A 17,171-nucleotide genomic window follows, 5' to 3' on the forward strand; every position below is an offset into this window, starting at 1 on the left:
CTTAACCAGCATGCTGGCGCGGCAAGTGGTGCTCCGCTCGCTCAGTTCCCACCGGCTTTCATCGAGTCAGTGCGAACGGCACAGCTGCCGCAGATGGCCGCAGAATGCCCCGGCAAAGTTGTTCGGGCTTGCAACATTCTGAAGCCGCTACCGAGGTAACCCGCCACGGGTCGGCCCTGCTGCGCCCGGTGGCTTTGGTGTGTAGAACGCTTTCAGTTATATAGATTAGGTATATACTTAGAAACAGAATAAATAAGTATAATAAGGAGAAATGTGTATTTAGGGAAGAAACTATTATGTTCAGTGGGATTTTTTATGGTACCTGTTTAAATGTTACTCTAATTTTTCCGGTGTTAACTAGGTACCTACTAATAGTTTTGTATCTTATAAAATTAGGCCTAATTGTATACGTACGTGCATTAATTAAATAAATTTGATAGTTTTCTAAAATCATGTCTTATTTCAAACCTTTTTATTTTTATTTTTAAGAAAATAATTATAATGCACACGTTTTCGTGAAGAAACCTTTTTTTTACGTCTCACCAAACGAAACCAAATTCGAGAGTCGAAATACTTCCGCGTTACAGTAAAATGGACCTAAACAGCCTTGAATTGAAGTCAAATATTTAATGCCACTGATTTTAATTTCGCAATGTTTCCGCTTGGAGCGCTGGCTGTAGAAGTGTAGACAAACTTAAGCTTTAAAACAAGGTTTTTAAGATCCAGTTTACTGTAACGCGGAAGTATTTCGACTCTGGAATTTGGTTTGGTTTGGTGAGACGTAAAATCTTGTACTACGGGTACTGTATTTTTTAAAGGTGTGTGAAGTCTGCCAATCCACACTTGGCGAGCTTAGGGAAGGCTAAACCCCTTTTAATTCTGAGAGGAAACCATTTATTTACCAATAGTTTTTTAAATTGCGAGCAAACGAGCAGGGGGTCACCTGCTGTCCAGTTATTACCGCCGCCCATAACCATTTGCAGCACCAGAGGAACCGCCAATGAGTTGCCGCCTTACAAACAGTTATATCCATGTTAATGTACCCAAAGGTCACAGGCATAACACCTTTCGAGAGGATGGGAAGGGGGAACTGGCTCTCCAGCTGGCGCCTCGCAACCGGAACACTTCAATCCTGCGCTTGATATCCAACCAGTTGCTGTCTGACGTTTAATTACTCGTATAAGATTCTGTGTAGGTATTATGAGAATGAGGGAATAGACCATGAATAGACAATGCCTATTGGGTCTACTCCTACACTGGTGCGATATCTCCTGCTTAGTTCTAGTATATACGTATAGTTTATGGTTCTAGTCTAGTTGGTTAGTCTTCGTTGCACAAGACTGGTTGCTAAGCTGTGGCTGAATTCGTATCTCGAACATCACGAGGAAAAATCGCCTACTAAAATAAAAAAGCAATAACGTGGGAGGTTATTTTACAATAATAAAATATAAAGTTTCTGGAAAATAGGCAAAGATTTTTGGGGTTTTAGAGTTAGCACAAAAAAGCAGCGGGTTTTTTATGCCCAATATGTATGGTCCAATCAATTTGAATAATAACCATTCTACAAAACCAAATCAGCATTGCAATCTGCAATCACGGTATTTCTAAACGTTCCGTCATTTGTCATTGAGAATGTCAAAGTTTGACAGATTTTTGATGGTTGATTCGAAATTTCGACCTTGTTTCATTGAATTAAAGTTCTAAATAGCTTGACTTATTTTTGTGCTTATAATCAAAGTTGTTTCTCTACTTTTTCAAGTTCTGTAATATCTTGATTAAATTTGCGAATTGAAAGGCACATAGTGTTTCATGATAAAATATTCCATTCGCCTTGCATTGGCCTATATCGCAGACGCACGGGTACCTATCTTCTTGTATACTTATCAAATCGGTTAAATAACAGACCAAACAATCAATCAATCGATTCGGCTCTACGTCTACGCCGACTTTGATTACAAGTAATAATTTAAATAATAATACCTACCTCCTGATTTACACACAGTTTTGTATACTTATAAGTGAGAAAAACGGCATAATTTTTCGTTTTCCACAAAGCTGAAACGTGAAGTTTACCTAACTCTGAAGACCTCTGTTATTCTGCAGTTTTTTGGTTGAAATGGTTGTGTGTAACAGCGGAGATCCCAAGCTTGATGCGGCGCTTGCCGGGTGGCTTAAACATGATAAGGTAACAACAAGTCCCTACTTTTAATATTATAAACTCCATAATGTGCGATCAATTTCAATTTTCAATGTTTTTGTTCTATTAAATGTTTGCAATACATGATTCAAATAAGCCCAACCAGACTGACTATGAGCTGACCCTCCCCTGCTTTCTTTCTGAGTGGAGTTTATGTTGTAAAGAAAAATTTCAAGTTTCTTGAGCTATTATTATAGATATTGGTCAGTCTATTCCTCCTTTTATCTATATATGTATAAAAGGAAAAGGTGACTGACTGACAGACTGACTGATCTATCAACGCACAGCTCAAACTACTGGACGGATCGCGCTGAAATTCGGCATGCAGATAGCTATTATGACGTAGACAGGAGGTAGAGAGGATTTTTGAAAATTCAACCCCTAAGAGGGTGAAATAGGGGTTTGAATTTTGTGTAGCCCACGCGGACGAAGTCGCGAGCAAAAGCTAGTATATTATGAGTAAATAATGAAAATGGTTACTGGGGGGTATCGGCAGTTGAACAATCGTCGAATCTGTACAAACTACAAAGTACCTTATGTAAGTATATAAGTGTTTTTAAACCACAAAGTAGTGTAAAATTAATATATGACTTACTGGATGCTGCCTGCAACTACGACTAAGGCTAGCAGACAGACATACAGACAGACAGACACACGTTCGCATTTATAATATTAGTATGGAAGTATGGGTTGTAAAACTAGCCTACTAAGGAACCCTTATAGGATCACTTTGTTGTCTATCTGTCTGTCTGTCTGTCTGTCTGTCTGTCCGTCCGTCCGTCCGTCCGTCCGTCCGTCCGTCCGTCCGTCCGTCCGTCCGTCCGTCCGTCCGTCCGTCCGTCCGTCCGTCCGTCCGTCCGTCCGTCCGTCTGTCCGTCTGTCCGTCTGTCCGTCTGTCCGTCTGTCTGTCTGTCTGTCTGTCTGTCTGTCTGTCTGTCTGTCGGTCTGTCAAGAAACCTACAGAGTACTTCCCGTTGACCTAGAATCATGAAATTTGGCAGGTAGGTAGGTCTTGTAGCTGACATCCGGGGAAAAATCTGAAAAATGTGAATTTTTGAAAATTGTGGTCATGAACTAATAATATTAGTAACTATTTTCAATTTTCAAAGTAAGATAACTATATCAAGTAGGGTATCATATGAAAGGTCTTCACCTGTGCATTCTAAAACAGATTTTTATTTATTTTTATGCATCATAGTTTTTGAATTATCATGCAAAATGTCGAAAAAATACGAGTGTAGTACGGAACCCTTGTTGCGCGAGCCTGACTCGCACTTGGCCGGTTTATTTTATTTTATTTCGTACATAATACACTATCAAACACATACATTACGATTTATATTACACATAATAATTTATTTATAGGGGTTTGGTCACAAAGTGAGCATGTCAACCCTGTAGAATACCAACCACATACAAAAATGTATTTCCCTCTATGCCTAAGCCCTCTTAATACTAATTTGTACAGCAATCCTTGTCCTTGTCTTCTCGGGTGCCAGGAAACCAGTTTCATTTCTTATTGAAAGTTGAACCACAAGTAAACTACTTAGAACAAAAACTTAAGTCAATAACTTGTCACTCACTTAGTTATTAAAGCATGTAGTTTTTTTTTTCACGATATTATTCAATTTTATTATTGATTGCATAAGTTGACCTATTAGTTCAACAGTAGGTATACAATTTTAACAGTACAATATGGCGACGTTTTTTATTTGACTCAACCCTGGCTTTGTACATTAAGTCATATAGTCATAAGTCATAAGTAATAAATTACACTTTATGATGGTCGGTTGTTGCATTTGTAAGATGATGGTAATAGTGGTGATAATTTTTACGCGAACTTAAAACTATAGCTACGAGGGTTCCAAACGCGCCCAAGTCTGAGAAGAGCCCACAACAAATTCAGCCGGGTATGATATATGACTTAACTACTATGAAATTAATGTGTATTATCATCTTCATCATCACAACCCGTTGCCAGCCCACTACGGAGCATGGGTCTACTCTCAAATTTTTTTTTCTCGTGGGACTTCGGCCGTCGCTAGTTACCACCCAGCAAAGCTGTGCCACCAAGCGATTTAACGTTCGGTAGAAACCAAAGGGGCATGGGTTTAACAAAAACTGCCATACCCCTTCCAGGTTAGCCCGCTTCGTGACGTCAGCACTAGACTGAAGTTTCGGGCCTTAAACTGCATCATCACTTACCACCAGGTGAGATTGCAGTCAAGGGCTAACTCGTATCTGAATAAAAAATAAAATAAAATAAAAGAATGAGAAAAGCTTAGGGCTTAGGTTACAGTCTACATTTGCCAAGTGTATTTCCAATTCAACTTTGGATCATGTTGTGATCTTGAATTATGTCTTTGAAATTAAATATGTTTACATTTTTAAAAATCAAACAATATTGTAATATACTTCATCATCATCATCATCATGATCAACCCATTGCCGGCTCACTACAGAGCACGGATCTCCTCTGAGTGAGAAGGGTTTTGACCATAGCCTACCACGCTGGCCATGTGCGGATTGGTAGACTTCACACACCTTTGAGAACATTATGGAGAACTCAGGCATGAAGGTTTCCTCACGATGTTTTCCTTCACCGTTAAAGCAAGTGATATTTAATTATTTAAAACGTACATAACTCCGAAAAGTTAGAGGTGCGTGCCCAGGATCAAACCCTCGACCTCCGATTAGAAGGCGGACGTCCTAACCACTAGGCTATCACAGCTTAATATGTCTAGATTTAAAAAAAATCAAATATTTATTGTAATATTTTTATATGTTTACTTAACCTTATGTTAATATTCACAAAGCCAATAAACTAAGTTTGCATCAGTGTGTCAACATTATACAGAAATATTGTAACAGACCTATATATTAAAGGTCATTTCAATAAAGGTTGATTGGTACAAATTGCCACCAAAGTCACCAAATAGACATGATAATAAGAGAATGACCCTACATCCATATCCATTTAATATTTTAAATATGAAAGTGTGTCTATCTGTCTTTTTCTGTCTGCTATTTTTTTTGAAGAATCCATGACGATCCATGATGATGAGAAGAGCCATGTTAAAATGACTAATGTAACCCTTTCCTCTCGGTTTCTTTCGGTTTTCAGTCCACTCCTTTATCCATTGAGCTATTGAGGCTCTGTTAGTCTGTTCACAAACCAACTGTTTTACTGATAATTATTGACAAAAATACAGAGATAGCTTGCATCCCGGGGAAGGGCTTATAATTTTTGTCTAAAGTTTCCATAAGATTATTAAAAAACCTATATCCATGTGGACATAGTTGTGAGTATCATCTAAAACTACATATTTATAGAAAGGTTTGCTGGTAGAGTAGTGACAAGCAACACTGCAGAAGTCTCCCACCCAAACAGACTGGAGCAAATATTAATTCCCAAATTAACCTTGGAAAAAATCGAACTCAGCACCTCCCTCTTATATGACCACTAGATGATACCCGCGACTTCGTGCGCGAGGGTTTAGATTTTTTCCGAATTCCGAGGGAACTCTTTGATTTTTGGGACATAAAAAGTAGCCTTTGTCACTCTCCAGGTCTTAAACTATACCCATGCAAAAAATCACGTCAAGCCATTGCTACATTGTGACGTGATTGAATGACAAACCAACAAACAAACACACTTTCGCATTTATAATATGGGTAGTGATGTAATATGGGTAGTAATAAGAACACACACTCTTGCCCAAGGCAGGTCATAAAGTCATAAAACCTTGAATTCCAGAATCTAGCAACTCGTCAAGAAGTTTTGGACGATATAGCAAACTCGAAATGGGAGAAACTGAAAAAGACCATGTTAAAACGTCAAAAGTTCGGCACGGCAGGGCTGCGCGGGCGCATGGGCGCCGGGTACATGTGTATGAATGACGTTGTGGTGTTACAAACTGCCCAGGTACGTTATATGGACCTTAGGGTACCTGTCCACTGAAGTGGAATGGAGGGAAGCCTTGTTCAGTCGCCCAATCAACTTGTAAGATAAAGTGACATCTTTCTTTCTTTCTTCGCTCTGGGCTGGTTTCCGCACTTTAACGTAAAGTAACATCTATCAATAACCTGAATGATTTGCTTCCCCTTCGCTCCACTACCTTCGGTAGGCAGGCATTATGACGACTTACGCGATAATTTTTTCATGTCATCTTCAACAAATCTTTGTTGGATTTTAATATTTTTTAGCGTACGTCATTATTTTTAGCCTAGTTTATATATAATAAAGTAATAATAATTATCAAATTCAAAAGTAGTAAAATACCCAATTATGCTTGTTTCCAGGGACTGTGCTCGTACCTCCAGAAAGTTAGTAATCAATCTCAACTGCACAATGGTGTCATCGTGGGCTTTGACGGCCGCTACAACAGCCAAAGGTATTCAGGTCCAATTCTAATGCAACATCCACGTCTTTACCTACATCGACAGCTACACCTTGTAACTTTTTACCCGACTTCGGCAAAGCCAAAAGAACGGTTATGATTTTGGTATGTATGTATGTATGTATGTTTGTTTCTGTGTGTTTCACTGTAGCGGCTAAACTACTGAACCGATTTTGATGAATGAGATGTCAATTGATTCGTCGTTATTTTCCGGGTAACATAGGCTACATTTTATATGAATAAAGACGATCTGACGGATGTTACATCCAAAAAAGTGGGTCTTTAAATTTTTTTTTGGCTATAGCATGAAATGAAACTTTCTAAAAATCTTATGCATCAACTGATTACATCACTTACTAAAAATCGTATGCATCGACCGATTGAGTCGCTTTCTAAAAATCCTATGCATCGATCGATTGCATCAGTTTCTAAAAATCTTATGTATCAACTGATTGCATCACTTACTAAAAATCTTATGCATTGATCGATTGCATCAGTACTAGTATCTATAAATCTTATGCATCAACTGATTGCATCGCTTACTAAAAATCTTATGCATAGACCGATTGCATCAGTTTCTAAAAATGTTATTGTGGCAGTCGTATTAATAAAATTAGCAAATATTTAACTCATCGAGTTTTATCAATTAACAGATACCCCATCTACGTAAGTATTGACGAATCACTTCGTGGGGTCAGTTAAATCTATTTCTTATCAGTCACCAATGTCAACAACACTTTGTAAATGATAACAATTTGTTTACAAAAATTCTTCCGAAATTGTCCAAGATTTGATTATAGAAAACTAGATGATGCCCGCGACTTGTCCGCACGGATCTTGATTTTTTAATGAAAAATTCGAGATCCCGACAATCAAAGGGTTTTGGCAACCAACCAACGTTGTTTCGGCCCCTGCTTGTCCCTCCAATGGAGCCTAGGTCATGGGGCCCATGAGCAAGACCGAACTCGGACTAGCGAGGGGCATGGTCGCACTAATAACCAATTGATCGGCTGATCAACCTGTGGAGAAGTAACGGCGTGCATAGGCAATACCACTTACCTTCAGATGTCGAGGCTTATCAGAGTAGACCAGCTCGTAGTCTAGGTAGTCTGAGTAAATGGCAGTGAGAGTAAGTGTATGTGTGTGTGAGCTGAGCCTACAAATGCTGGGAGCCCCAACAAATCAGCTGTACGCCAAGGCGATGAGTCAGATAGCCTTAGAAAAAGGAAAAACAAGTTTTTAAAATACTGAAACTTACGCGGACAAAGTAGTGGGCATCATCTAATCCATACTTCCATACTAATATTATAAATGCGAAAGTGTGTCTGTCTGTCTGTCTGCTAGCTTTTCACGGCTCAACCGTTCAACCGATTTTGACGAAATTTGGTACAGAGGTAGCTTGCAACCCGGGGACATAGGCTACTTTTTATCGGAAAATTTAAGAGTTCCCACAGGAATTTTAAAAACCTAAATCCACGCATACGAAGTCGCGGGTATCAGCTAGTTTAATACAAATAATGACCATAAAAGTCCTTACATTTACGTGTTTATACTTAAGTGCTTGTAAGATGATTTAAACAAACTTTATAATGATAACATTGGAATAAACGGTATAATTATACTGAGAATATTGCATAAGTACCTACACACTTATCATAAATACATCAAATGCTTACTATGAATACAGAAGTTTATTGCATACGGCATAGCACAGAAATTAGATTTTTAACAAGATGTACCGACCTAATTTAAATTAAGTAGCTGTAATAATTATTGTAATTCATAATTTATTTATTTGTAAATACAGTGATTATTATAGATGTTATAAGTCCCGCAAATTGCTATTGCGCTGGAACCATGTCTCATCAGACATCGAAATGACGTAATTCTGACGTGAGCCGAAATAAAAATATATCTGCCATCAGCTCGAAACTTCAGTCTAGTGCTGACGTCACTTAAATTGCGGCCACGCGCATTAGCATTTAGCAATTTGCTGGACTTATAATGTTGCGTAGCACGCGAAAAAACCTGTAAATTAAAAATTAAAAAAAAAAACTGGAAATAAACCTAACCGGACGGACAGCCACATTCGCATTTATAATATTGATATGGACCCCTCTTTTTCCATGAGAAGTGCAATAAAGACAGTTAACATCTACTACATCTACATAAATCATTGTAGGTTTGCAGAACTCACAGCTAAAGTCTTCGTCTCTTCATCAATACCAGTACAACTATTCTCAAAAGTTTGCCCCACTCCTTTCGTGTCGTTCGCCACGATCCTGTACGGAGCCGCCGCGGGTATCATGGTCACAGCGTCCCATAACCCCAAAGAGGACAACGGGTACAAGGTGTACTGGAGCAACGGGTCGCAGGTCATAACCCCACACGATGACAATATACTTGAGGAAATATGGACTTGTTTAAAGTGAGTGTACTTTTTGCTAACGTAGTTGTCTTACCTCTTGAACCCTGCAAAGCTATATAATGAACCAAAAGCTTCATCATCATGATCAACCCATCGCTGGCTCACTACAGAGCACGGGTCTCCTCTCAGAGAGAAGGGTTTTGGCCATAGTCTACCACGCTGGCCATGTGCGGATTGGTAGACTTCACACACTTTTGAGAACATTATTGAGAACTTTCAGGCATGCAGGTTTCCTCACGATGTTTTCCTTCACCGTTAAAGCAAGTGATATTTAATTACATAAAACGCACATAACTCCGAAAAGTTAGGGGTGCGTGCCCGGGATCGATCGAACACCCGACCCCCGATTACAAGGCGGACGTCCAAACCACTAGGCTATCACAGCTGAAACAGGTCTAATCTGTATGGTGCGACATGCACCCCCCCCCCCCCCCCCCCCGTCGAGATGTATTGAACTCAATATTTACCATTAACATGAAGACTAAAGTCTTCGAACAGAGCTATGCTTGGAGTTACTCTACGTGATCAAATCAGAAATGAGGAGATCCGTAGGAGAACTAGAGTAGCAGGGAGCTGCTAGGTTCAGGCGGCGCAAGACCGTGACGTGTAGAAATCCCTACAAGAGACCTATGTACAGCAGTCGACGTCTATCAGTTGATGATGATGATGAAGATTCAGTCGAAAATAAGTCTTAAACTTTTATCATTGTATCAGCTATCCCAAAACTTTGACTGCATTACCTTATCACTTACCATCAAGTGTGAGCGCAGTCAAGGATAACTTATCGAAAAACAGAAAACCAATCTATTTATAGCATACCAGACGACCACTGGAACATCGAAGAGATCCGCAATCACGATCTAGTTACGGACTGTTTCGAGGAAGTCACCACAAAGTATATGGAGTATATCAAGTCTAGTTTACACGAGGAGGTTCTAGAAGATAATAGAAAAGCAGCGATAAGCAGCGTGTACAGTGCCATGCACGGGGTCGGATATGATGCTATTGTAAAGGCATTTGAAGTTGCTAACTTGAAGGTATGTAACCGTGGTAAAAATTTTAGAAATTTTAGACTTGATATAGTGGCTAATAGGCTAGTTGACACTTTTTTTAAGTTGGTCTTAAATGGTTAATATTTGTCCTATTAGATCAAAAAAATTAACACTATATTTTTTTGCGCCCTAAAAACCGTAAAACTTTAATTTAAAAATATTTTTTTCTTAGACAGGTGAAAACACTGTCGGCCATGTTTGGCCGATAGATTATCTGTGCTCTGACGTCATGCATTTGTAAACAACAGCATAACCTCCCAAAGTTTAATAAACATGGCTTCTATACTAGTTTACATGAAAAATATAGTAATTATCGTTATTGTATCCATCTGAGAATCTAAAAAACGCATCGATAAAGACCACAGGAAAGCTGTTGTGGATTAGAGTGCCCAGTGAAAAAAATATACGTAACACGCGAAGACTTGCTTAAAGGGATCCTATATATGACTAACGACTTCAACCCAAATTTATTTTTGCAAAGATCACTTTGTTGTAAGTCTTACTTAATAACTTATTCAATTTATAAAGACAAAACGATAATTTTTTACGTTTACTATGAGTTTTTAGAAATATATAAAAACAAGCTTATGCTCGTGACTTCGCCCGCGTGGACTTCATAAATTTCAAACCCCCATTTAACTCACTCAGGGGTGGAATTTCAAAAAATCCTTTCCTAGTGGATACCTTCTCTTTACCTACAAAGAACACACCCACCAAATTTCATGTATCTAGGACCAGCTGTTTAGATGTTTAGGCTGTGCGTTGATATATAAGTTAGTCAGGACTTTAAATTTTATATATATGGATACTACGTTAGTCCCCGCGTGACATAGGGATGACATTTCTTTGTTTACATATTTTTAATGATGTCACATCATGGCTGACAGCGTTTTCTGCGTTTCAAATAAAAATAAAAACTGTATTTTTTTAAATTGGATTTATATATCCATCCTGTGTTTTTAATTATTGTTATTGATATATTTCGTTGTCTTAAGCAAAATACTATAATAAATAATCATTTATTGGACGAAATTAGATATGAGTCAAGTAGCCTATTTTCAAAAATCCTTTCTTAGCGAATGCCTACGTCATAATAGCTATCTGCATGCCAAATTTCAGCCCGATCCGTCCAGTAGTTTGAACTGTGCGTTGATAGATCAGTCAGTCACTTTTTCCTTTTATATCTTTTAAAATGTGTTTTCAGGCACCTCTCAGTGTAAAAGAACAGCAAGATCCGAATCCCGAGTTCCCAACGGTGACGTTCCCCAACCCGGAAGAGAAGGAGTGTTTGAAGCTTAGCAAGACATTAGCTGAAGATAACAAGGTTCAACTTGTCCTGGTCAACGATCCAGATGCTGACAGACTCGCAGTTGCGGAATATAATGTTGAGTGAGTTATCATTTTGAATTTTGTGTATTTAATGAGAGATGGGCGCTGGAGAGAGCTATGTTTGGAGTTTCTCTACGTGATCAAATCAAAAATGAGGAGATCCGTAGGAAAACTAGAGTAAACGACACAGCTCAATGGGTGGCAAAGCTGAAGTGGCAATGGGCAGGGCACATAGTTCCTAAAACCGATGGACCTTGGGGTCCCAAGGTGCTAGAATGGCGACCGGAAGGCGCAGTGTTGGAAGACCCCCCACTAGGTGGACAGGCAGATTTCTGAGATAAATGACGATTTCAAACTACGAAATTGCTTATTTCACTCAACATAACAACACAGCCAATGCGAGATATAAGTCCCGCAAATTGCTATTGCGCTGGAACCATGTCTCATTAACATCAAAATGACATCATTTTGTTTCAGCCGAAATAAAAATATACCATCAGCTCGAAACTGCAGTCTAGTGTTGACGTAACTAAAATGGCGGCCACGCGTATTACAAATTTGCGGGACCTATAGCCAAACCGATAGGCATATGCCCTAAGAAAGCACGAAGTACGGTGTTTGCAAAGGAAGTAAAGGTGAAAGAATTTTCCAGATCGAAATCCTGGAAAGTGTTCTCCGGGAACGAGATGGGTTCACTCCTGGGCTGGTGGCTGCTGCAGCAGCACGCCAAGCACGGCTCCGTGCAGGACGAGGACGAGGTGTTCCTGCTGGCGAGCTTCGTCAGCTCCAAGATGCTGCGAGCCGTCGCCAAGGGCAAGGGGCAGTTGGTCGAGACGCTCACTGGGTTCAAGTGGATGGGTGAGCCATTCATTTTTTGAATTTTGAAATGACGTATCCGAAAAAAAATTTTTTTTACTCCTCACCCTCTAAAATGTTAAACAATAATATATATTAACAATTTAAGTAGTAACATTTTAATTTAAGGTTCGTTGATTTGAGGGACTGCCAGAAAGAATTGCTATATAGTAGGTACTGTATGTTAAAATCAATGCATGCCTGAGAGTTCTCCATAATGTTCTCAAAGGTGTGCGAAGTCTGCCAATTTGCATTTGGCCAGCGTGATTTAATGGCTAAATCCTGCCCGTTCTGAGAGGAGAGCCGTGCTCAGTGGTGAGCCGGTGAGGCGTTGATGATGATGATAAACACGCCATATTTGCCATGCCATATAGCTCATGCATGCCATATGCCTCAATAGCTCAACCGGTAAAGGAGTGGACTGAAAAATCGAATAGTCGACGGTTCAAACCCCGCCCGTTGCACTATTGTCGTACCTACTCCTAGCACAAGCCTGACGCTTAGTTGGAGAGGAAAGGGGAATATTAGTCATTCGACATGACTAATATTCTTTTTTAAAAAATATTGCAGGAAACACAACCCTGCTCCTGCTGCAGCAGGGCAAGATACCGCTGTTCGCGTTTGAGGAAGCGATCGGCTACATGTGCAGCCCACGAGTGCCCGACAAAGATGGCGTCTCCGCTGCTGTACAAGTATGTAAATTACAACGACAAAAGCCCGCTAACGGGCCGTCGTGTTTGTCGTCAAACCATGTTTTACCCAAAGATGCGCAAATGCCGCGCACCTTCCCACCACCATCTTTGCTTTTCTTCTTTCAGGCAACAAAACTTGTTGAAATTAACTCGCTACAAATGATTACACAATGCAAGTGATTTTTTATAGCGTACTTCTGCAAGTTTTACTGCTAGTGGACACTTGGCCTAATAGAATCAATTGATTGCCCGTCTTTCTGTCTGTAAGAGCGGTTACGGACTCACCCGATCCGAGTCCGTGAAAATGCGAATATAAAAAACTCGCACCGAACTCTGAAGTTGCTTACGCACTCAACCGATCTCTGATCCAAATCCAAGCTATTCAGTGGACATCTTTGACATATCTACGTCATATGTCCGATTTGAATCCGAGATATTCCCACGGATGACAGCGATCACGCACTCATCCGATCCGAATCCGACATATGTCATAAGCTCCCATACAAAACAAAAAGGAACGTATTTTCACGGACTCGGTTCGGATGCAGTGCGTAATCGCCCCAAGTCTAGCCCAAGTATGTTATCTAACTTAGGTGGCCTCCCTAGCATCGAACCTGTACTCCAAAGGGTCGTCCCTCGTGGCACAGCTGCAAGCTCTGTACGTGGAGTACGGCTACCACGTCTCGCATAACTCATACTTCATCGTCCACGAAACTTCGCTCATACAGAAGATATTTAGCAGGATCAGGAATTACCATGGACCAGGGGTGGTAAGTAATTCAACTAGCCTTTTTAGGGTTCCGTACCAAATTGGTAACAAAGGAATTTGTTTAATGGTAAAAGGGATTTGTTTTTGAGATTATAGGTTAACTTAACCAAATAAGAATAACTATTTATATGTTTCCCTCCCAAGCTACGGAACCCTCTTTGGGCAAGTTTGACTCACACTTGACCGGTTTTTTTGTCTTACCTGTCTGTTATTTTCAGTATCCAAAAACTGTCGGATCATGTGAAGTAACGTTTATAAACGACTTTACTGCAGGAGTTCGAATACCCGAAGAAGTGAACGGCGAAAAACATTTGAGTAAGTTCACAATACCCATTCTGACTTCTCCCTTGCTTGCCAGCCAGGGTAATGTCAGTGGAAAAAAGCATTGCCCAAAATTTTTAATCTTTTTTTTGGTATAAAAATAAAAAAGATAAAAAGTGGACAGGGAGTAGGGACGCACTTATAAGAGATCTCTACCAGTGACCATTGGCCTTGTGTATGTGAGAAGTCCTTAGTCTTCAGTCTGCCTGTCTGTTCGTTATTTTTAACAGCTCCAGAGTTGAAGTCAGAGATAGCTTGCATCCTAGAAATGGTAAAAATAAATTAATTTTTTTATCCAGTATAAAAGGTTTTTTTTTTACTTTTAGGTGTGCTAGGCACAGGTTTAGATCAGGACTACACGAGTGGTGAGATGATCTCCTTTCAGTGCAGCAACGGCCTGAGCGTCACCATACGCACGAGCGGCACGGAGCCCAAACTGAAGTACTACACCGAGCTCGTGTGTGATGCGCCCACACTATCGTGAGTAGACCAGGATTACACGAGCGACGAGATGATCTCTTCCAGTGCAGCAACGGCCTGAGCGTCACCATACGCACGAGCGGCACGGAGCCCAAACTGAAGTACTACACCGAGCTCGTGTGTGATGCGCCCACACTATCGTGAGTAGACCAGGATTACACGAGCGACGAGATGATCTCTTCCAGTGCAGCAACGGCCTGAGCGTCACCATACGCACGAGCGGCACGGAGCCCAAACTGAAGTACTACACCGAGCTCGTGTGTGATGCGCCCACACTATCGTGAGTAGACCAGGATTACACGAGCGACGAGATGATCTCTTCCAGTGCAGCAACGGCCTGAGCGTCACCATACGCACGAGCGGCACGGAGCCCAAACTGAAGTACTACACCGAGCTCATGTGTGATGCGCCCACACTAGCGTGAGTAGACCAGAACTACACGAGCGACGAAATGATTTCCTTCGAGCGTCACCATACGCACGAGCGGCACGGAGCCCAAACTGAAGTACTACACCGAGCTCGTGTGTGATGCGCCCACACTAGCGTGAGTAGACCAGGACTACACCAGCGGCGAGATGATCTCCTTCCAGTGAGTTCCTCTTTTTCGGGGTGCTGAAAACAATAATCACTTTGAAATTCAAAATGCTCGTGGAGGTTATGGAGAAATTGATATGGGTGTCGGTTCCGAAATTTTTTGGGGCACTGGATCGAAAATGTTGTCCATTTTGGAATTTTAGATGGCCGTCTTATTTTTTTGTTTGAAAGGATTTATATGTTTGGATTTACGAAGTTTTTCAGGACGCTGAAAATAAAAATGATATAAATTTAAAAAAAATTGTAGATAGCCGTCGTGTTTTTTTAAAGATGTAGATAGATTGTGTGGCAGATGCATTTGACGATTCAAAAGTATTTGTAAAACATTATTTGAATAAAAATATTTCTATTCTATTATATTCAAAAAAAATCAATATAGGTATTACGTCCGAGGTTTTTAGGGACGCTGAAAACGAAAATATGTCCATTTTGGAATCCTAGTTTATTAAAAATCCTACCACTGAGCCCCACCGGTAATGCTTAACGTATCAAAATAAAACTTGCAAAAGAGGTTGATTTTATTTTAAGTAAAATTATTGTTTTTTTTTACAGAGAACAAGAAGCCAAGAAAGTTTTCCTCGATCAAACGGTTAAAGAATTCATCAACGAACTAATTCAGCCTGAGGAAAACGGTTTGATCGGTTGAACTCACCTTATTTAGTACAAGTAAGATCTAAGCACAGCATATTCAAATACCGTACCATAATATGTGAAGTATTTTTTTAACCATTTTTGAAAATGAAAGTGTTTTTGATTTGTTTAGTGCTCTACCAAAGGATTAACGCTATTACTGTGATATTTATGTTCCCTTTGATTTGTTTAACAAATTGTGATATGTAAAAGTAATGTGGTTCAAAATCACTAAGGTCCAAATGTCCTAAATGTTGTAAATGGCGGTAGCTCATATAAGTCCCGCAAATTGCTATTACGCTGGAACCATGTCTCATTAACATCGAAATGACGTCATTTTGACGTCAGCCGAAATAAGAATACACCATCAGCTCGAAACTTCAGTCTAGTGCTGACGTCACTAAAATGGCGGCTACGCGCATTAGGAATTTGTGGGACTTACACCGCTTCTCACTGTCTTAGAGCTAGCGCGCACCACGGTGCAGTGAGTTGCGGTGCGTTTTAAAATCCGTAAATTTGAATTTAAATCTATCGAAATTCGGTGCGGAATTAACTCCGCAGTGCGCGCGCTTCTATGTAGTTCTATAGTTCACAGATTTTGCGGGGAAACAAAAGCGAACGGAAATTTACCGTAGTGCGCGCTAGCTCTTAGGGTGCCTGAAGCCGACTAATACACAATAGACCAATCACATTATTAATAGATGACGTGACGTGATAAAATTGACTAGCGCTTGGCTGCAATCAGACTTGCTGGTAAGAGTAGGTAACACTTAGAAGCTTGATTTTTCTCATACCTCCAAGAGTCCATAGACCTAAGTCTATAATATTAATTAAAACTTGATACCTCTTTGCGTTCCTGCAAAAAAGGGCCTGACAGACAGACGCATAACGAAGTAAATTTATAAGAACTCATTTTTTCCTTTTGAGACCTAAAAAACTGGTACAAAATGACGTCATCTGCGTTGTCTCAACCATAATTTATGAGCGTTACTTAGCCAAATGGAATTTTGTACTTTAAAATTATATTAGTTATATTTACTTTAAAACTATAGGTAAGTATTTTATGTCGACAGATCATTCCGAATTGCATTGCGAAAAATAGTTTCACTTCACTAAACAATATAAAGAAGCCTTGCTTGATTAAAAGCATTATTTTTATGTCTTTATGTAAACGGTTAAGACAGACTACAAAAAAGAACTAACCAAGTGTAACACCAACTTTAGAAGTAGTCATTACAAGTTAAAAGTTAACTTTTTCACTAATAAAGCACCTTTTTAAAATAAATAAGTATTTTATTAAAATATATCTAATAACAAAGCACCAACGGTACGCGGCAGAAAATATTGTACATCGACCTGTAAAAAGAGATAGCGGATTCGTAGAGCGTTTTCTCTGTCGTTGAGACAAACATGACAGTTTGTTC

At 39.8% G+C, this 17,171-nt stretch overlaps 1 protein-coding gene across 3 annotated transcripts; it reads left to right on the plus strand.

Moving 5' to 3' along the window:
* Window positions 1–1,734: 1,734 nt before the first annotated feature.
* On the plus strand, window positions 1,735–17,035 carry Pgm2a (phosphoglucomutase 2). 3 transcript variants are annotated; one of them, XR_011237006.1, is made up of 13 exons: window positions 1,761–1,860; window positions 2,056–2,185; window positions 5,955–6,122; window positions 6,500–6,591; window positions 8,780–9,025; window positions 9,840–10,062; window positions 11,282–11,466; window positions 12,059–12,264; window positions 12,832–12,953; window positions 13,547–13,723; window positions 13,941–14,037; window positions 14,370–14,803; window positions 15,670–17,035. XR_011237006.1 is itself a non-coding variant. In XM_069500126.1 (12 exons), exons 1-12 carry the CDS (start codon window positions 2,117–2,119, stop codon window positions 15,761–15,763), a joined length of 1,833 nt encoding a protein of 610 aa, XP_069356227.1. In that variant the 5' UTR covers window positions 1,735–2,116; the 3' UTR covers window positions 15,764–17,035. The 3 variants fall into 3 exon arrangements, 1 of the variants encoding a protein (XP_069356227.1); XR_011237005.1 differs by having other exon boundaries at window positions 1,735–2,185; XM_069500126.1 differs by having other exon boundaries at window positions 1,735–2,185; window positions 14,370–14,523.
* Window positions 17,036–17,171: the final 136 nt, after the last annotated feature.

Source organism: Maniola hyperantus, chromosome 8, assembly GCF_902806685.2.
Source record: "Maniola hyperantus chromosome 8, iAphHyp1.2, whole genome shotgun sequence".
Taxonomy (NCBI): Eukaryota; Metazoa; Arthropoda; class Insecta; order Lepidoptera; family Nymphalidae; genus Maniola; species Maniola hyperantus.

Excerpts from the sequence above, each read along its gene's own strand:
- Pgm2a (XM_069500126.1), top strand. The coding sequence starts at position 2,117 with ATGGTTGTGTGTAACAGCGGAGATCCCAAGCTTGATGCGGCGCTTGCC. Across the intron at positions 12,954-13,546 it reads GCGTCTCCGCTGCTGTACAA|GTGGCCTCCCTAGCATCGAA; the intron begins GTATGTAAATTA and ends TATCTAACTTAG. Across the intron at positions 14,524-15,669 it reads TGTGATGCGCCCACACTATC|AGAACAAGAAGCCAAGAAAG; the intron begins GTGAGTAGACCA and ends TTTTTTTTACAG.